At 44.5% G+C, this 21,597-nt stretch overlaps 1 protein-coding gene across 4 annotated transcripts in view; it reads left to right on the forward strand.

The window, feature by feature from the left end:
* Nucleotides 1-21,597, forward strand: part of MYO16 (myosin XVI) — a 551,974-nt gene that overhangs the window by 292,528 nt on the left and 237,849 nt on the right. For all 4 annotated transcript variants that reach the window (XM_079137420.1, XM_079137419.1, XM_079137417.1 and 1 more), the window contains 2 exons: nucleotides 2,720-2,830; nucleotides 12,341-12,406. In XM_079137420.1, the coding sequence (XP_078993546.1) occupies nucleotides 2,720-2,830; nucleotides 12,341-12,406 (177 nt within the window). The remainder of the gene's footprint in view (nucleotides 1-2,719; nucleotides 2,831-12,340; nucleotides 12,407-21,597) is intronic.

Here is a 21,597-nt window from a genome sequence, read left to right on the forward strand (position 1 = left end):
TTGAGATGGTTAAGATGGTGGTCGTAAGAGCCATTTTATTAGTGTAAGTAATTATGCTTAAAGAAAATAATCTTGCTAATACTTCTCCTTTATGATTGCTTTTGGAGTTATATATGCATGCTCACTTGCTGCATATTTTACTATATTTTTGTGTTGTTCAGAGATATTGAATCATGTCAGGTATGGTGGTTCATGCCTGTAATCCCAGTGACCTGGGAGGCTAAGGCAGGAAGATTGCCAAGTTTGGGGCCAGCCTCAGCAACTTAGCAAGAACCTGTCTCAAAAAGCAAAAAGCAAATAAAAAGGTCCATGGTTGTGGCTCAGTGGTTAAGTGCCCTGGGTTCAGTCAGTAGTACCAAAAAACAAAAACAAAAAAATATTGAATCATATTGTCAATTCATATCATATATATGCATGCATATCATGCATAGATATCTACATTTATAGTTCTGGAGGTATTTATGACTGTGCATAAGATTTTGTTCTTTGAGCGAATGCTTGCAAAGACATTAGAAAGAAAAGAAATTTATATCTGCCCCTAAATAGATGGTAAATATCCCTCTTACGCATCTCTCTGTAGAGAAGTTTCCCTTCCATAAAACACATACAATCCATTTGCTTTATTTCTCAGATTCCTTTTGTAGATGAGGGCAGACATTCCAGACTGTGAACCTAGACCACAGTGAAGTCATCCATTCGTAATTCCAGTCTTGTCGGCGTTGACCCTAGGTACAGAGTCGGCGTAGCCGCCCACAGCTTGTGGAGGCTCCTCTCCCTGGGGAGGTCTGGTCACTTCTCCTTTTCTTCCGCCCCTTTTTTCTCTTTTGTGTGCTAAACAGTCCAATGCCGGGCGAAGAGTAGATGAGCAAGAAAACTCGGCGGATCTTTGGGTGTATGCTGCAGTTTCTGCCCTGTCACCCGGTGGCTCCTCCCCAGCTTCCGCTTCTCACTCACCAGCCGTGTGGCCTCAGGACTTCGTCATTGGTTCAGGATGGAGCTGTGTTGCAGTTGGTTGAGGCTGTAACAGCGAAGGCAAAACTTTTAAGTTACTGTTTAGCAAAGACATTTCCCTCAAAAGCAATATGAGAAGAGAATCTGATTTCTAAAGCAGAAAATGGCTGAGGGTCTCAGAGTGGGCAGATGATGAGTGAGTGACCAGGATTCTCCACTTGGATAGACTGGACCCCACCTTGGGGCTTTCCACAGGCCCCTGTGCACCTCCCTGTGAATACAGTTATGGTGAAAGCACCCTGTCAAGTCCTTCTGCCAGGGGCCCTGTGGTTGACCTCTGGTCACCTCCACCTCTGACCAGGGTTCTCTTCCTCCACCTCACCAGGTGAGGCCCCATGGCCCTCGCCCCAAGCAGGAGTTCAATGGGCAGTCCACGAGACCCCTCCCCTCCATTGCCACCCACCGGCTCCTGACTGTGAACCACCCCCTGTTCATGTTTGTTCAGAGGCCTTCCCTCATCCTGGAGCCCGTGTAGGGGTCACTGTCCCTGCCTCCATGTCCCAAGCACAGTCCTCCTTACCGTGCTCTCACAAACATCCCTAAATGACTTCCTCTTCAACAAGAGACAGACCAGAGTCCTCCATACGTGGCCATGGCTTTCCACTTCCCGGGGCTGAGATGTCCAGGACTGGACTGTGTTTCTGTGGTAATGGGTCAGGGACAGCTTGGGAAACAATGGACTGACTTCAGGAACTCATGGGCAAGATTCCAGTATGTGAAATATTCACCAGTATCTGAACAACAGCCCAATGTTTAGCTTTTAAAATGTGTCATATTTTTCACTTTATAAACATTTGGCTAACTTGTTAAAACACAAAGTTTATGTATAAATCACTTAGCAATGGTACACAAAATTAATAATACAATATCTAATACAGATGCAAATATAAAATGCAAATATAGAATGCAAACATGAATTCACTGATAGGAATGTGCTGTGTGCTCACAAGGACGTGGACAAGAACATTCTTTGTTCTTTTACTCTCCTTGTTTGACATAAGGAAACCAGTGCTGTAATATTATATCCAGTTTCTACTTACTTTTCAGAGAATCTTCTAGATCCATAAAATTGAGCATTGCACATTCCCAAGCTAACTTCCCTCTCATTAAAGAATCCAAATTCATCTGTTTTTTTATTTAAAATATTGCTCAGTTTTCAAACTCTGTCTCCCAGTGTTGAAAGAAACGAGAAGTCTTTGCTTTCTTCACGGGGGTTATCCTACTCTCCACTCTCGCTTGAGAGTATTGTAAACAGAATAAAAGTCACACAGATCTGGAACCCGCTTTTGACATCCAGCCTCTCCTAATGATGCAGAAACTAAGGTCTATGAACAGCAGTAACAGGAGATGGGGTGCAGGTCCCCTGAGTCAGCTCTCTGTCCTACAAAGCACTCACAGTTGCCTGAGTGGTCGGCTGGGGAGGAAGCACTGCCATGCTGAAGAGATGCTGATGGACGCAGTGACCGAGTGACAGGTGTCTGCAGGGTGTGCACGTGTACACTATGGGTGTGGAGCACGGGGTCTCCTCTGATTACACTCCTCTGTGGGTTTGATTTCTTCATTTTTATTGAACTGTGTCATCTTTTCATAACAGTTTATTCACTCAAGTGGGCCTCACGCTTTGGACATGAGATTGCAGGCGGAACATCTAACGTGGGACAGCTCCTTGGAAAGCTATTAGAATTGACCACACTTGTCTTTTCCTTAGGTCAAGCTGATGCCTCCAGCTCCCAACGACGACCTGGCCACGCTGAGCGAGCTCGATGACGGCAGCCTGCTGTACGAGATTCAGAAGCGCTTTGGGAACAATCAGATACACGTGAGTGCCCTACAGATTGCCTTCTGCCCTGCCCGGCCTGGCTGATAACTTCTTCACCCTTCACCACTGCACACCAGGCCAGCACCAGGCTTCTGGTAGCTTCTGTTTGTGGTGATGGCTTCGGTTGAGTGTCTTAAAGTTCAGGTTCATTTCCATAAGGCAAGTGCAGCTGGGTTCCAAGTTCAGAGCTAAGTGTAGAAGCAAGTACAAACTGAGTGTAGGCGCGAGTACTCACCACTGTTGAACTTTCCTGCTCTGGTGATGGCTGTGATGATCTTGCTGGACCCAGCAGGATCTACTAATTCTTATAAGATGACTCTGTCTCCGCTCCTTTGCTTTATGCTGCCAGACCTGGAAGAGGAGCTGAAGAGAGCTCATTGACTATGCATGAGGGCTGCTCCATTTGCACGGAAAGAAAAACTGTTGCTGTAAATGGTCAGGAAGGGCCTCTGTGTGTAAAGTAGATAATTCAGACACAGATTTCTGATAACAGGATACAAAAATATTACCAGACAACAGACAGTACAGAGATCCGATCTGCAGTGGCCCTACCTTGTTTGGATGTCCCTTCTTCTAATGCCAAGGACAATGTAGGCCCCTTGTCATCTCAAAGCCCTTGCAGTCCCCCTCCATCCTTTGCCCCCAATCCTTTTGATTCTGTTATTTTCTGCACAGAGCAGAGAGCAATTCAATCAGAACGTCTGCGGAGAAATCTGATTATGCACATACCTGTTATCCTTTCTTGATAATACCCATTATTCCTAATCTCCTGAGAAATTGATTAAGTAATTTCCATGTAAATGTGAACTCTGAGATTTCTTTACAAGTCATAAATTGTTAGATACTGATTAGTCTATGAAAATGCAATACGGCATCTTGACGCTTGGATAAATTGCCTGCCACCGTAAATACACTTAAAATTAAATACTTCTATCAAAATTAATGATAGCGAGTCATTGGCATTAAGTGGTGAAAGCTGATTACTTTGGTCTGTTACCACCCTGGTACTTTGTAAAATGTGTGTGGTTTGCATCCCCAGTATTGTTTATTTTTCTTTAAGCTTTTTACTTTTAATTATAGTGCTGTCTTTCTGTAACTCAGAAAGATTGCTTGAACTATTGGTGTTCCTGTCCCCTGCAGGCTGCCAGTGACTCTGTCTCCCAGCTCTCCACTTTTGCACAGATCTCCTCCGTGGCCCCCACCTGCAGGCCACCAGCTCTTCTCCAAGGCCTGGCCCTGCCTTCCTTCAGGAGTTCATTCCCCTCAATCAGACCTCACAATGACCTGAGGTCACTTTCACGAAGCACGCAGGTCCTCTGAAAGCCTCTGTCAGAACTGTTGCCTGTGGCTTACGTTTCTCCTGGGAGGCAGACCCCTGTCCTTGTCCAGGGGCTGGGACCTCAGCTACAAGACCACACGACCTGCCCCTGGGTCCTGAGCACAAGCCCTGAGGACTCTGCCCTGCTCATCGCTCACGGGTCTGGTGTGACTCCCCCTGCAGGGACTTCCCTGAGATTCCTCTTTCCCCAACATCATCTTTCTTCCCCCATGAAAGACAGGGGAAACCTCCACTCAGATGTTCCTTGGTGAGCATCCCCCAGCTTCCAGGCTGTCACGGTGGACGGTCATTAGGACGGGCATCTCTGTGCGTGGCTGTGCTGCCCTGTTGGTGCTTGGTTGACAGCTGGCTCCTGTGCTGGGTGCTGAGCACAGTGAGGGTGGAGCCACACTGTCCTGCTCTCACCAGGCCTGCCCAGTGCTTTCCAGTCCAGCGACTGACTCCCACCAGGTTATCCCAGTCCTGGCTCTGACATGTCTTCAAGATAATTCTTGCTCTACTCAGTGTCTCTCTCTCTATCTCTCTCTCATTGGAATTAACATTTCCTGGCTTTCTCAAGTTTATATATATCATATAAACTTGACTCTATGTGAGGACTGGCTTTCCTGTCCCCATACTTGAAATACTGAAGAGCTACATCACCTAGGATCAACTTCATAAAAGGACTGCTCTGAGTTATGGTGTTTGAATTCACACCTAAGGGGACCACGTGCAATTTAAACATTATGGATTTAATGATAAGTCCTTCCTAAACATCTTCTGTGGACTACTAGTCATGTGAACTTCTTACAAGTCTGCAAAGAAAATAAGCATTTTAAAGAACCCATTCTACAATTTGATGGTCTAATTTGAGTCTGTGGATAAAATAAGAATTGGGGTTTGCCCTTTGTATGTCTTCATGTAATTTTTTAGCCTCACTTCTCTAGTACTTCATTTTTATTTTCATTTACAAAAGTATCAGCCCTTGATTAATTGAACTACAAACCAGGGCTCCTTCTCCACAAATAGAAAACACTAGTTTAGTCCATATTTCAACCTTTTAGAAAACAGAGTTGGCCCTTCCACCTCTCCCCACCTTCTCCTCCCATGGCCTGGCCTAGCTGGCCAGTTGCTCAGGTAGCTCACTAGGCAAGCATGTCCATGCTGGCTTCTCTTCCTTGTCCACCTCTGCTTTTCCTGCAGATCTTATCAGGCCTCCCCTCAAGATACACACAAAGTGCAGCCTCCAATGCAGCTGCCCTGGCACACATCTTACTTCAATTGTTGCATTTTGCATTAAACTTCAAATAAATGCATGGGCTTCTCTTACTTTCCTTCCGTGTGTTCTCAGGGCAGGAGACAGGTGAGCCTGCTAGAATGCACACTGCACCCTGTCCTTTCCCTGCAGAAAGAAATTCCAGTGTGCACAGAGGAAAGCCAGGGTGCTAGCCGTCATACTGGTCATCTTGGTGCCCATCTGGCACTTCTACGCAGGCCTCTGCCTGAAGGGCTTGACCACCCTATGCTGATGCCCCCCCGCCCCTCCTTCCAGGTGTTCAGGCCAGACTCCTTGCTGCTGCAGGCCCCCCGCCTGTCCCTGTCCGCCACACCTGCCATCGATCCTCCCACCTGGCCGCACATCTCTGCAAACCTACCAACCTGCAATACTCTATGTTCGCCTTATTTAGACTTTATTGTGTTTTTCCCTCCTAAACACACGTCCAATGTGCACACACACAGATGCACACACCTGATGTCCTTATCCAGTGAACTGTGAGCTGGTTGCACAATAAACACTGAATAGACAAGAAGCCTGCTTAGACCAAGTCCACATTTTTAGCACAAGCCAAGTTAATACTTGTTTATCCATGGCAAACAACTGAGGCTGATATAAGTGTTAACTTGCCTCAGAGCCCAGATACAATATGTTAGCTGAATTGATTGATCAGGATTTTCATCTTTTTTCTGTGGTCTAATTTGTTATATAATGAGACCTTTTGAAGCCAACGGTAACTTGCTCTCATACCAAATTATACAGCACTCGTTTGAACGTTTAGACTGGGAGGCTTCCATATGGCCGCAGCAGTAGGAAGTTCCCAGCCTTCAAACAGCAGGAATTGACGATAACGAGGCACAGGCTGCGGGGAAATGCCGGCAGAAACGCCGGGGAGAACAGGATGCGCCATCCAGTCCTTTTATGGACAGCAAAGAAGCTTGTCAGCGGAAATCTCTGCATAAACACGCTAATGGGACTGGAGAATCATAAAGAAAAAGCCACAAAATAAACACAGGAGCTCAGGACATCTGCTGAGCCGAGCTTAAACCTAACGGCGGGCCCTGAGCAAACCCGAGCGAGGACTGCGGAGCGGGTTCCACCTGGTGACCGGTGGAGGTGGCGCGTTGGTGTCAGAGGCGGACAGTAGCTCACGCCAGGGAGAAGCGACCCCTCGGCAGGCTGCTGCCCCACCTGCACGCAGCCGCTGCGCGATGCCGGCCCCCGTCAGGTCCTTCCCCGCCGTCGGGAAGCGCGCTGCGGAGGAGAGGCGCCCTGGGCGCGCCAGGGAGCAAGAGCGCAGGCTGGAGGGGAGGCCTGGGCAGCAGGGCCGGCGCCCTCCGCCCAAAGCGCCCCAGACGCGCTCCGAGTCGCGTTCTGTGACTTCGCCGTTCACGTGCGCTCACAGCGTTACAAGCTGTCCCGTCATCGCGAGGTGCACACGGGCCTTCTCCACGTCCTCCAGCAATGAGGCCAACAGGACACGATTCCTCAGTAGAAGAACGCGACTGCAGAAGGACTTTTTAAAAAGTCTTCCATCTCCTTTATCCGCTAATTTCCAAATGCAATCAACTTTGCAGTTTCCTTTCTCTTCTCGAGAATTTAACAGTAATTTAAAAGTACTACATCAAACCTATTATTTCATCTCTATGGCCTTTCTTCTGTTTTTGGCAAATAATACTGAAAGATCCTTGTTTTGAGCAAGCTCTTTGGAATTGTGGCTTACGCGGAACGATATGTGACTCATTAGTGGGCTGACTCGTGCAGTTTTATTTTGTGACCTTCTGTGTAAGCAGCAGGTCCCTGACAGCACGGGATAGGAAAGGCCCTGCCCTGGTTCACAGCAGTGGCTACAAAGTCCTGGCACCCGTGACCTTAGCTTCGTCCTGTTTTTTAAAATGTATTTGAAAGGAGTTTCTTTCTCACTCTTGGTTGTATTTCTGACATGCAGCTACAGTTGCTTGTAGAACTGGTTAGTAAGTTCTGCTCCTCAACAGTGACCACTCTGAATACATCCCTGTTGAGGTCCACTGTCCTCGACTGCAGGGCCTTGGAATCCTTCCACTCATGTTGTTGTGAGAGCAGACAGTCCGACACCTGTTTCCTGGGGTCCAGAAGTGCAGGTAGTTCTGTGGTAAGCTGCGGAAGGATTCCCGGGGTTTACTGGGATGGGAACACTACTGGCTTCAGGAGATGCGGCCCTTAGCTCTCAGTGTGCTTGGTGACTTGTTTCCTTGGTATTTTCAGACTCCAGCCCACAGACAGCAGCTGTGATTGGTGCCTCCTTGTGGTCCTAGTCTGCGCTCCTCTAGTAACTAATGACAGTACTGACGGACGTCACAGCTGTCACATCTCCCTTTGTGAAGGGTCTGTTTGCTTATGTGCCTCTTTAAAGTCGTGAGTTTTCTTTCTCTTTCTCCTGGATAGGCAGGAGTTCTTACCACCAGAATGCTCTTCCTCTGCCAGAGAAGCACCTTGCATATTCCTTCTTCCTTACTGCCAGCTTCTCTTGCGCTCCTCTAGTGGTGTCCCCAGGTGAAGAGAACTTTATGACTTTTCACTTTCTTTAGGGTCAGTGGTCTTGGGTCCTGTTTAAGACATTTTGGCCTTGATCATGAAAATGTTCTCCTATACTTTCTTCTTGAAGTGGATTGAAGGCATACTGCCATGTGGAAATGATGTCACAGTCCTAAAGAGGACATTCAGGACCAGTGCTTTCCCACACATCTGTCTCCTGCTGAATTACAGTGACCTGTGGCGAATCAGATGAATGGGGACTTGGCTGGCTTCCAGAACCTTTTTTTCTGTTGCAATGATCTGTTTGTTGTCCAGCCAAAACCAAAATATCTTAATCCTTGTAGGTACATATTAAATCTTGATACATAGGAAGTCCTAATATTCCAGGAAGAAAATTCTGACCTTGTTCATACAGTCCTGACCTTTGAACAGTTGTATATATTTTAAAGTCAATTTAACAATTTCAATTGGATTTTCATTAGCATCATTTCACGTATAGAGAGTAGACGAGAATCATTGAGATTTTTACAGTAATTCTTTTTCCATTTCATGAAATGTTATATTTCTTCTTCTGGTCATTAATTTCTCTAAAATATTTTCTATTTTTTGATTTAGACCTCTTGCCCAGATGTATTAAATCTATTTCTAGGCATTTTTCAAGTTTTGAGAGTATATTCTTACTGAAATAATAAAATTCCACTAATTGTTTATGAATAATAAAGGAAGATATGCAATTTGATTTTTTTATATTCACCTTTTCTTTATCAGGCTTGCTAAATTCATAAGTAAACTTTAATATATATGAATATTCAATTCAATTTTTTGCTTACAATGCTGTTCTATAAGTAATGATTTTTATTTTTCATTTTTAAGTTTTTGCATCTTCCTTTCTTTCCTTGCATTATTTTATGAGATATGCCTATTCATTAAACTGACTGAAATCAGCAATACTAGACATCCCACTTCATTTCCAAACCCAAGGAAAAACTCCAGTGTTTTATAATTAAGAAGGTAGTTTGAGAAGCCATGCCACAACTACAATTACTTTACTTAGATTAGGCAGTTCAATGTTTTAAGTTATTACTATTTTTAAATCAAGAATGGGCATCAAATCTTATTAAGTGCTTTTCCTCCATTTATGAAGATGATTGTATGTCTTTTTGTATCATTAATTATAGGTGTTGAGTTCACATATGAAGGCAACTTTGCATTTCTAGAATAAAGCCTATTTGGTTGAGATATATTAAATTCTCTTTTTCTATATTGTTAGATCAATGTGTCACTGTTTTGCTTAGGAATTTTGCATGTATTTTAATGAGAGGTCAGCTTGTGTATCTTTTTTCTCATTGCATATCTGTTAGAGTCTGACACCAAGTTCATGAAGTCCTCTTGAAGTGAGAAATATTTTGTCTGTCATTTTCTAGAATAAACCATACAACATTTGTTTATTTTGTAATCAACGTTGGGAAAAATCACCAGTGAACCCCAAGCTTTCTTTGGGCAAGGGGTTTCTAACACATATTCAGTTTTGTTCACAGAAAAGAGCTGTTCGGACTCTCTGTTTCTTCTTCTTTTGGTTTGGTAAGATGTGTAACCATTCCAGGATTGCTGTCCACCTCATCTAAGCATCAAACTCCGAGTCTGACTGTAGTCCATAAGATCCTCTTTCTTCATCTGTTCTCGGGTCTGCAGGGTCTGTAGCCATGTTCTGTTTCTGACAGTGGTAACTGGTGTATTGCCTCTGGTTTCTCTAATCATTCTTATTTGGATCAATTTTGTCGATTTTCAAAGGATTACCAATTTGGGTTTTTGATTTTGTTTTCGTCTCTGCCTATTCCTTTGATTTCTGTTCCATACTTTTTCATTTTCTTCATTGTTTCTGTATAATTTTATATAATTTTACAAGCTCCCTGAACTGTCCACCCAACTCATTAAATACCACCTTTTCATATATATCTATATGAAAAGGCTATATCCTTTATACCAGAAACACCTGTGGCTGTAACTGCAGCCCATGGGTTAAAGTATGCTTTAACCAAAATATTTTCTTACTTGTATTTTCATTCTTTTTTACTCATAGGTTATCCGCATATTTATTGTATAATTTCCAAATGTTTGGTGATTTGGGGAGGCATCCATTATTGATTTATTTTTTAATTAAAATGAATATTTTTAAAAATAATTTTATTGCTTATATTTAGAGTGTACAACATGATGTTGTGTGATATTTTGTGAAGTGATTACTTCAGTCAAGCAAATTAGCATATCCATCATCTCAAATAGTCACCTTTTTTGCTTTGTTTTTGAAGTAAAAGCACCTAAACACTCTTAGCTAATTTCCTGTACACCACAGAATATTCCACTCTCAATCCTACCTAGATCAGAGAACGTACTCTGAGTGACTCAGATCCGCTATACTTCATGAAATCAAGCTGGGCACAGTGGTTTGTGCCTGTGGTCCCAGCCACTCTGGAGACCAAGGCAGGAGGATAGTAAGTTGTGTCGCTGGCTCTTTGCGGTTCCAAAATCCATGGATATTTGTCACCGCCTGCAGCAACAACTTGCACGGGTCTTATGGGTGGTGGAGTGGAAACTGAGGCACTTCTATCTTTCTCTTTAGTGCACTGCTTTCTTGCTTGTTTATAGAGGATAGAGGAAATGAGGTTTACTTGCTTTGAGAGGAGAGAGAGAGAGACTTTGCTTATCAGAGAGAGAGACTTTGCTTAAGGAGACGTTGAGAGAAGGACAGGCTTTGCTTAGAGCTTAGCGGAAGAGACTTGCTACACCTTAAAGTCCTGCATCCTGTGAACTAAGGGTACGTCCACCCAAGGTGCCCTAGTGATGCGTCTCAGTTCTCCGCTCCGCGATCTGCCTTCCGCCGCCCCTACTCGCTGCTGCCGCGCGTGTCCTACTAGCGGCTGCTCTGTCTTTTCTTCTCTGGCTACTGCCGCACCGCGCGTATCTTGCTGCTTCTCTGCTAATGGCCGCTGTCTCTGTCTCACTCCGCCTACGCTTATATCACCTCCAGGAGGCGGAGAGCAGGGCCACGCCTCTTACACAAAGATTAGGCCAGACGCTCTGAGCAGGCAATTAGTGCTGGAGAACACATGTGCATACATTGTGTGCGTGGACGAGAAAATCACCTGAGTGTGCTTATGTCAATTAACCTCCTCGCTGCCGATGTGATCAGGTGCCATCCCGGCGCCACCAACATGGCACAGCCCTCAACAAGTTGGAGTTTATTCTGGACAATTTAATGAGACCCTGTGTCAGAATAAAATAAAAAGGAGAGTGGCGGCAGCTCAGGGGTAGAGCACTCCCAGGTTGGATCCCCAGTGCCCCCATACACATACACACAAATAATAATGATAAATTAAATAAATGAATGAATTTAATGAAATTGGTCTACGTTCACCTAAAATGGATGTGTGTTCCCCATTGTATGAATGGCCCATATAAATTAATTGGTCAAACTTGATTATTTGACATTTTGTTTGCTTCTTCCACAAACTACTAAGCAAAATCCCTGTCATTGTAAACACATGGCTCTGTAAACACATGGCTCTGTCCTCCTAGCTGTTCTATTTTCTCTGAATGACACCAGATCTTCTTTGATGGGAGTTCACAGTTGCTCTGTCTTCCTCACTGATTTGTCAGGTTACCCCATGGAACGTCCCTTCTTATTTCTGGCGCTACTTCCTTACTTGTTCTCTGCATCAAGCGTTGGAGGATCACCTTCTCGCCTGGTAGTGTTGTTTGCATTTGTGTCTTGATTCATTCTTTCGCTTTCAAATTTTCTTCATTTTTATATTTAAGGTGCTTATCTTTCAAGTGGCACTTATTTCATCATTTAACCCAGTTCATAATCTGTGTCTTTTAACTCAAGTGTTTAGAACCTTTGCATCTGCTGCACTTACTGATGCATTTGGGTTTAACGCTATCCTTTTGTTACCGCTTTGTTTCTTCTGTTCTTTGTGACTTTGTATCTCATTGCTTGGTCTCCCTAACTCCAACCCGGTTTCTGCTTCTTGAGCTTTAATGACTTCTGTGTACTTTGCTGTCCTGTGTCAACATGGAACCATCACGCCACAGGCTTCTTCCTAGGCGCTTGTTATTTGCTTTAATTCTGTATTTTTATTTAGACTGGCTCACAAAATCCCTTGATGAATTTTTAGCAGCTACTCATTTCAGTTGTTATGTTTAATGGAACAAAGCCTATTGCTTTTATTTAATTTGAATTTTCTATTTCTTCAGTTAAAATATTTGAAACGGTTTACACATGTTAAAATATGGTTTTTCCTCATTCATTGTTTCTCCACTGATGATTCATAAGTCATGTAATTTTTAATCTTTGCAGGTACTGTACATATGGTTCATGAATTATTTTTGTCTTTTTTAACAGACTTTCATTGGTGATATCCTCTTGCTTGTTAACCCATTCAAGGAACTCCCAATTTACTCTACCTTGGTGAGTATAAATTTAAAATACCATTGAATGATACAAAGGAACACTCTCTAGGGATACACCTGTGCATCAGATGATTGATTAAGAATAAAAGAGGGAGGGGGCAGGGGGAAGGAAAGATAATAGAATGAGACTAACATCATTACCCTGTGTACACGTATGATTACACAAATGGTGTGACTCTACTTTGTGTACAACCAGAGAAATGAAAGTTGTACCCCATTTGTGTACAAAGAATCTAAAGAAAAAAGAAAAAAAGAATAAAAGAAACAATAGTGAAGGCCACACTTCTCAGAAATATTTTAAAATTCTCAATGAATATTTGCATGTTAGTCACTATAGTTTGTTCTGAGGCAACTTTAAAAATCAGAGTTATTTTATCAAAAGTAGGCTTTGCACCCAAAATATGTGATTTTTCTACGACTGTACTCACGAGACTGGCTAAAACTAGTGGTATGTAGCTTTGTTCCATGCACTCATGACTAACTCAGAATCTGTTCCTTAGAGCCCTTGCTTGGACACACAACTTCTTCCTAAAGAGATTTTGTTGGGTTGAAGCATGGGACTTGGAAAGAAAATATTGCGTGTGTAGATTTTCCCAAATGACTGGCTAGTTTTAATTGTGAGAACTTCATCATTAAGAGATAAATTACTTTTGGAAGATTATTCCAGCCAACTGGAGAAGAGTGTGATGCAGAAGTAGTAGTGGATCACAGCACCCCCGGGAGCCTTTTGTGGGGTGAGTCCACAGCCCAGCTCAGCTGGATAGTGGAATTCACACTGAGGAGCAGGTGCGTGGAAATCGGAGTCGGGAGTAGATGTGCACTCCTGCCGCCCGACACACCGTAGATAGGCGGGGAGAGAGGAGGACACAGAGGCTGTGCTCTCCAGGCCCCTGAGGAACCAGTCCTCACGGACACAGCTCTCGAGAACAAGACTGCTGCTCACCAGGACCCCGCCCTTGGCACCAGAAGTCAGTTTCCTAAGGCTACTGGAATGGTCATCCTTGTCGCAGTCCTTCCCCAGCCTCACCCCGGCAACCAAGGCCCGTGGAGCAGCCCAGACGAGAGAGAGAGAGGACTTACGCACAGTCACTGCAGAAGTTCTGTCCCAGGGTTAGAGTCGATCCGACCTGGCTTTTCAGTAGCTCTGAGGAAAGCTCAGGGCTCTTTCTGTCACTCTGCTCTTGCAGCATGAGTGACATTCCGGTGAGGTTTGTGGTGGTAACGCCGGAGTCTCGGGTGGATACTGAATGTTCTGCAGAACTGATTTATGCAAGGCAGTGGCACTTGGAGCCCTCACGCAGGTCAAGGGTCAGAGCCTGGGGAGTGCCACAGGCTCTTTGGAAGGAGCAGCACAGTAGCTCAGCGGGCACCTCTCCTTCGTCTGACTCATTGACAGTCCCTTCTGTGTGTATGCGGCGCTCTCACCACTGGTGGAAACCGGGTCGGAGCCAGGGCACCGCTGCCACAAGCTTCTCACAGGACCTCGGCCACCGTGCACCACGCTGCTAGGCTCAGCTCCGGGAGAGGAGCTGGGGTCTCCAGGTGTGCCGCGTGCTCAGTGTGGGGACGTGCTGGAAATTCTCCAAGTGGTTGTGCCGATTTACGTTCTCACCAACAGAATACAGCACCCCTGGTTGCTTCTCTTCTGTGAATAAGCAAGTTCTGTTTGTTTTGTCTGTCGTTCTACTGGCTGTGGAGGGTGGACGCTTACTTCCGTCTTGTATGTGTTTCTCTGAGAAGCAATGGCATCGACCACGTTCTCACGTGGTTGTCCTCCAGTGACATCCTCCTTTGTGAAGTGTCTGTCCAAGACTTGCAAATTAAAAGCATTAAAATGGTTTGGTCACCTTTTTCTCCATGATTTGAGGACTTTGAGGATTCTGGATTCTAAGTGCATTGGGAAGCACCTGGGAAGAGGTAGGGTGAGATTCAGTTTTCTTTCTGTGGTCGGTTTGACACGTCCTTGTTTCTTTAAAGACCGGTCTTCCCCTCTGCGCTCTGGGGGCCTCTGCCTTCATCTGGGCTCCGTACAGGAAGGGCCCGAGCACGGCGGTGTCTGCACTGCAGACCTTCCCGTTGGACCTGCAGCGTGGCCTGAGCTCTTCCTGGTCCGAACATTTCTCTGTGGCTTAGAATCAGCTCAACTCCCGGGCTGTGTTGGGAATGGGCTGAGAACCTCCTGGATTCGGAATTTTATTGTATGCAACTTAAGAACAACTAAAATTTTAGAAGTTCTGAGTCTCTGAAATATATTCTTTCTTTTAAATTCCTCTCAGTGAATTTAAATGTTATTATAAATGCTTTTTTTTAAAAAAAAATATTTTCTGTGCATGGTTATTGTATAAAATCAAGATTTTAAAAAATAACATTACCTTAAATCCAGTTAGTTGTAAAATTCACTTGATAGGTATAAAATTATTTAATTTTTTAAGTGCACAAAATCATGTTTTCTACAAAAAAATTTTTTTCATTTCTTTTTTCCAACCCTTCTGCTAAACTTTTCTTATTTTACCAGATAAGATTACCAGAAAAATAGTAAGTAGAAACTGTTGTTCGACTTAAAAGTAACCAATTATACCCGACCACAGGGGAGACTCCAATAACCACATCAGATATGAAGAAAATTCCATTTTATTGGTATTTTCTAAGAGGCTGCATCATGAAAGGAGTATTTAATTTCATCAAGTACTTTCTGTGTGCAATTGAGATAATTGTTTTTCTCATTTATTGTTTTGTCTGTGAATTCTGTTTCCTTACTTTCAAATGATAAGCAAATCCTGTTGTTTATGTTTGATTCTTTTATTTATAATCCTGGATTCTATTAGATAGTACTTACAGATTTTTGTATTTATGCTCATGACAGAGATCAGTTTCTGAATTTTCTTTTACTATTTTTTTAGTCCTTCATATCAAAATTGTGCTGCTTCCATAAAAGTAATTGGAAAATATGTTCTCTTTTCCAGCCTGGGAGAGAGTTGTGTGAACTCAGTTATTTCTTCCTTAAATGTTGGGAAGCACTCACCAGGGGACCACTGTTTTCTTTGTAGGGAGGACTGTAGCTCTGGATTTAATTTCACTGACAAATACAGGGCTCTTCATATTCTCGTTCCTTTTTATTTAAGTTTTTAATAATTGTAGGAGTTTTCATTTTGTTTAGGGGGTGTTTTGGTACCAGGGATTGAACTCAGGGTCACTTAACCACTGAGCCACATCCCCAGCCCTTTTTTATATGCTCTTTAGAGACAGGGTCTCACTGAGTTGCTTAGGGCCTTGCTAAGTTACTGAGGCTGGCTTTGAACTCTCCATCTTCCTGCCTCAGGCTCCTGAGCCACTGGGATCAGAGGCCTGAGCCACTGCGCCCAGCCTAATGATTGTGTTTTTAAAGAATTCTTTGACCTCTTAAAATGAGTAATCTAGGAATTTATTAATTGTATTGGTGCCTTCAAAGAAAAGTATCTCTTGGCTTATTTTTTTCTATTGTGTATTTATTCTCATTTAACCTTTGCCTTTGCTCCTTGCTTCTTCTTGCTTGCTTTGAGTTTGGTTTGATTATTGTTTATGTGGCATAGCATTTGTTTGTGGCCTTTGTTAAAAAAGAAAGTTTTTGAGGCTTTTCTTTTGCTTTCAATACTTCTTTACTGACTTCTACATGTCAGGTATTTCATAAGTTCATTGTCATTGAATTTAAGATATTTTCTGTTTCCACTTGTGATTTTTTCTTTGTTTTATGACTTCCATAAAAATATGAACTTTATTATTTTTCTGTTTTCTACTCTTGTTCTTGATGTATAGTCTGGGTAGTTTGGCCTACCAGGTTATTAATTATCTCTTGTTCTGAATATACTGATTTAGTCATCTATTATATTATGGATACCAGTTAGGTTATTTTTAAATGGTAAAATTTCCATTTTATACTCTTGAAGATTCCAGTTCTCTGATGAGTTTTTTAATGGTTCTGCTCTTCTCTTTTTCCTTTTTGTGGTACTGGGGATTGAACTCAGGGGCACTCGACCACTGAGCTACATCGCCAGCACTATTTTGTATTTTATTTAGAGACAGGGTCTCACTGAGTTGCTTAGGGCCTTACTTTTGCTGAGGCTGGCTTTGAACTTGCGATCCTCCTGCCTTAGCCTCCCAAGCCTCTGGGATTAGAGGTTGCATCACCACACCTGGCCTCCACTCTTATCTTGGCTATTACTGTTATTTTAAGGTCACATCTGATGGATCTGACATTGGGATTATTTTCCACTGTGTGTATGTGTATGTGTATGTACGTTTGTGTGTGTGCTGTTAGTTTTCTATTACATGGATATATTCCTGACATTCATGGAAATTTTTGATTAAACACTGAATGTTCCAAGTAGAAGATTGCCGAGCCCAGGATGCTGTTATTTTCTCCCAAAGGAGAGCTTCTTTTCTCCTGGTAGGCAGGTGAGTTGCAGACAGGTACCTTCCCTGCTGAGGCTCCTTCGTTCCCTACTGGCCCTTCTCCAGGAGCAGTGGCCCTGGCAAGTCTGTTGGGAGCCAGGCTGATGTCCACTGGCTGTCCTCCCTTGCTGGGTCTGGAACTAGAACCTGACGTCGTTCTCAGAGCACTGAGAGACTGCCCAAATCCATGCTTTACTCCTCAGACACTTAGGTTTACTTCCTGTGAGGTCACTGAGCTTTGCTGAGAAAGGGTCATACAGAAACCCCCAGGCTGTGCATTTGGGTTTCTCCACAGTGGCTTCCTCCGTCCCAGCGGCTTTGGTGATTTTCTGAGGCTACAATTTAGATGCTTAATTGGTATTTCATAAAGTTTGTATAGCTGCTCATGGTAAGATAATTAATGTGATAGCAGCTTCTACCTTGTAGATATAAGATATGATGGGCCTTACCTGTATTTATTGCACTGATGTAAGAAAATTAGGAAGTTCTTTGCCTTCAAGTCCTAAGCTTGTTTGCAAGTTCATTATTATTTAACTCGATTTGTACCTTTTAGCAGGAGTGGGGGAGAGGAGAGAATGTGGGAGAACAAGCACATGCTGTTTTATGTTAACTTGTGATACGTTATTCCCGATGTATCTACAGGATCACAGTTGATTGTAAAGCTGACAAGCATTTTATAGTGAGACAAACTCAGCTTTGAATAACTGAATGAAGAAAATATACAGAAATAACTCATTTAAATGCTCCTGTGAATGTAGGGGTCCACTTCTAAGTTTTGTCCCAAGTTTAACATAACAAGGTTTTTGGTATGGTATTTCCTTGTCATAGGATCTTACATCTTTGGTAGAAACATTCTTCTATTTGGTAGATTTGTTTGTTTTTAAAGTGTCAACAGTGTGCACACATCGCTCAACATGCTCATCATTCCCAACCATCATAGAATATAAGAAGGAAATAAGTAGAAGAATATGTGAAATAAAATGTGCACGGATACAAAACTTACAGTAAAATCACCTCATTCTGCAGGTCACAGGAAAGTCAGAAGTGTGATACTTTCAGAATTCACCTCCATGAAGCAGGATAGTCCACAAAACTGAAATAGGAGTAGATACAGTGATCTAGGTTAGCTTGGATTAGTGAGCATCCTCTGCAGAAGCGTTAGCGCTTAATAATCCAAATCAGCTAGTCTTGCATAGAATCACATTAAAGGGATCATGCTGTCCCCTGGACACACAAAGAAAAGAATATTGTTTCTGTGTCTGTTGATTATCATTCTATGTTTGTCTTTTTTAAATGACATTTTTTTTTCCCAAATGATTTGGTTTCTTCCCCTGGTGACTGGGTTAATAAAAGGATGAAATACACATTAGGGGCGATTTTCCTTACAAAGGTTGTGCAGGCCAGGAGTCATCATGTCCCATGCTGTCTGCGCCGTCTTGTCCCATGCCTCCTTGTTAACACTGGCGTGCTGCTTCAGGTCTTGGCACCATGTCAGTCTCTCCTTCCAGCAAGTCATTAATGGTGGATGCAGAACCCTCTTCCCGGCCAGGCTCATCCCAAGACGAATGTGATCGGGTGGCAGCAAGAAGCCCTGTCCTTTAGCTCCTCGCTGCCATGACAGTGTCAATCGGATGCTCACTGTCACCGAGGAGGGGAACTTGGCAGGCTGATACTGGGACTTGTGCTGTCCATTCATGCTGAGGACAAGGCCATTGTCAGTTTTCAACATGTGAACTGTAGGAGAGAAGAAGATGGATCAGTAGCTTGATCTTCCTGTACTAGCTTTACAAAAAGCAAACTTAAAATCAGAAGCCAGCATGCTTCATCAAGCCAGCCAACACCTGTGCAGTCCATTAACACCATGCAGTGTGTGAGATACCGAGAGACACTACGTGGTTGTCCTCATCCTTAAAACTGCATAGATGTTCCAGGGACAAAACAGCAATTACTCTGAAGAAAATCCAAGGCAGCACCAGGGGACAAGAACATGGAGCCGTGTTGAGGGGGTGCCCAATGGACAATGGTCAGGCGGGGGAAAGGAGAGAAACGGATTCCAGGTCAGAAAGGCGTCCCATGGAAGGGAAATGGGAGTGGGGCGAGCTTGAAGAGTCAGGAAGGTCCCAGGGAAAGCGGGTCGGGCAGGAGGATGGTGGAGCTGGCCCTGGAGGTGGAGGCGACACGGGGCCATGCAGAGGAGTGCACATGTGGTTTGAGAAGAGCAAGACGTCAGATGAGCAAGATGGTTAAACATCGGGTCCAGGCCTGGATCGTGAAGTCCGGTTAGGGAGTGTCCTCTCAGCAGCACCCGCGTGCAGCCCAGAGGCGAACGTCACCTTTACTCACGTGCAGTTCTTTGCAAACGTGAGCTTTTCCAGAATGTGCCACCTGTTCACAGATGCTCCACATGAGTGAAATTTTTTCAGTAGAGTGTAAAACTGGAGCCCACGCCACCTCCAGCCCCAGGCTTCTGGCAGGTTCTGTGAGGTCCCCATGGTCCTGACAGATGGGGGCCAGTAGTGGAATGACCCCTTCATAAACCATGGAAGTGGATGGTTAGCTTCAGAAATGAACGCATGCCTGGATTCTGCCTCTGCTGGCGGTTCACTGAGAGGTGCCAGCACAGAGGGAGAAAGGACGGGCCTGACCCATAAACAGCAGAGACCACATTCACTGGGACCAGAGGGTCCAAGGAGGATTAGGGAGAAGCAGACAAGGCTGGTCTGTTACCAGCTCTCCCTTGAGCTGAGGCAGAATGCCTGAGATGGCCACGGTCCTGGAGTCCTGTTGTCCCCAGTAATGCCCAGGAGCAGGGAAAAAGGCGATGCGGCGGACCTGAGCACCTCCGCGGGACCCACTGCGCATCTGATGATATCTACAGTGGAAATGGCAAGCAGCGAAAGCTAGATGGCCTGTCAGTCCCTCAGAGAACTGGAGCCAGGTGAAACCTCGCCTGGTGACAGAGAAAAATGAATAGAGACTGTTGTGATATCACGGTGATCATTTCCAGAATGGTAGTAGGTACGAGTCTCAGCACTGATCTGCCCTGAGCGGCCCGGTGGGAGCAGGAGACGTCTGCAGGCTCACAGAGGACGACAGGAGGAGGCCGGTTGGACTCTCGGGGCTCTCTCCATGTCTGATCGCTAGTAACACTCGGTCTAAAGAGAAGAGGCGACCCAAAGGGGGTTAGAGACGCAGCGTGAGATCTGCCTGCTTCTGGGTGCCTGCCGTTCGGTGTGTTCCTGATACCCGATGACATTCTCAGCAAAATCGGATCACACCCATGTGACCTGGGGAAAGTAGAGCAGTGTTAGGACAGACGTCTGTCCTGCCAGGACCTAATCCCGGGAGGCTCTCTGCTGCTGTGCACATGAGGCCCTGTGTGTCACTGTGATTTCATTAGTTTACTGTTCATTTCAGATTCGGGAATAATGAAAAGTACAAAAGTGTCAATATAGTACACTAGGCAACTGTGTGCCCACTGTCCCTATGACTTTTTAGATATTGCAGATTTAAGATGCCACGTTTTCTCCATTTATTCCTGAGCTGCAGCTGTAAAGACGGGATAAGGAAAGATGACCTCATTCAATTGCAGCGTGTTTTCTGGGCATGTCACAGCGCTGTGCTGTGCTTCATGGGGTCTTCAATGCCAGGGACGCAGGTGCAGCCGCAGCCACCACCTCAAGCTGCCACCTTCATCCAGTCTGTGTTCCCTGGACATGTCTGCATTCATGTGCATATTCATTCAAAAATTGCAGATGCCGTTGTTTCTTAGATTTTAATTCACTCAAATAACATATCAGCTATGTCTTCTTACAAAAAATAAAAAACAATTTCATCAACCGTGGGTTTTTTTAAACTTTTAAATAGGGTTAGTCCTAGTTAATGTATTCTAAATTAAAGATGCCTTATTTTTTGGTACTGAATCACAGTTATATTTAACTATCGATCTCTACTACAGACTTCTAATTTATTTTTTGCTTTCCACTGAGGTTGGTGTGATGGGGTCTTTCTTGGTCCTGCTTGGGAGTTTCAGAGATGCTGACTCCAGCACATCCCGGAGCTTAGCAGACAGTGCACAATGTTTCTCCTCATTGGTTAAAACGGCAATGCTCAATGATTAGGTGTGTTTTTCAGCCTTAGAGATGTTGTTGGGCAAGCAAGCTACTGGTGCCCAGCCTGGTCACCTTGGCCAATCACTACTGCCACTTAGCACCCAAGTCCTCATCTGTGAAATGAGAACACCTCTCGTGGCCCAGTCCAGGTTTACAGGGCACTGGATGAGAGGGCGTGGGAGGTGTTGGGACAGCGCCCTGCACGTGGCCCCGGAGCCCTCCTTGCCATCAGTTATGGATGGACCTTGCCAGCATCTGAGTGTGCAGGGCGTCTTGTCATCGGAGCCAGCCTGTCCCCTGCCACAGAGACCCTGGCATCTTTTCTCATATTTATTGCCGTGTTTCAGCTGTGTTTCTTTGCCCCGTTTCCTGTTGTGGTCCCTGTTTTCTTACAGTCACTAACTGATGATTCACGACAGTGTGCCCAGCGCCCTTCCTTCTCCCTCTTTGCTTATCTCCTTTTTAGTATCACTGGTTGACCAGGAGTTGTTAAATCCACCACACTGAGACAACACCTTCATTCCTTTATCGTCTGCGTTCATTCACCCGATTTCCTTACCCCCGAACTGTGCTCATGATGCCAGCTGCTAAGGGGTGCCTCTTCGAGGGCACCCAGGGGCAGGACATCAAGGCTGCAGGGCCCCCCCTT

The sequence above is a fragment of the Sciurus vulgaris genome (assembly GCF_902686455.1).
Source record: "Sciurus vulgaris genome assembly, chromosome: 4".
NCBI classification, from domain to species: Eukaryota; Metazoa; Chordata; class Mammalia; order Rodentia; family Sciuridae; genus Sciurus; species Sciurus vulgaris.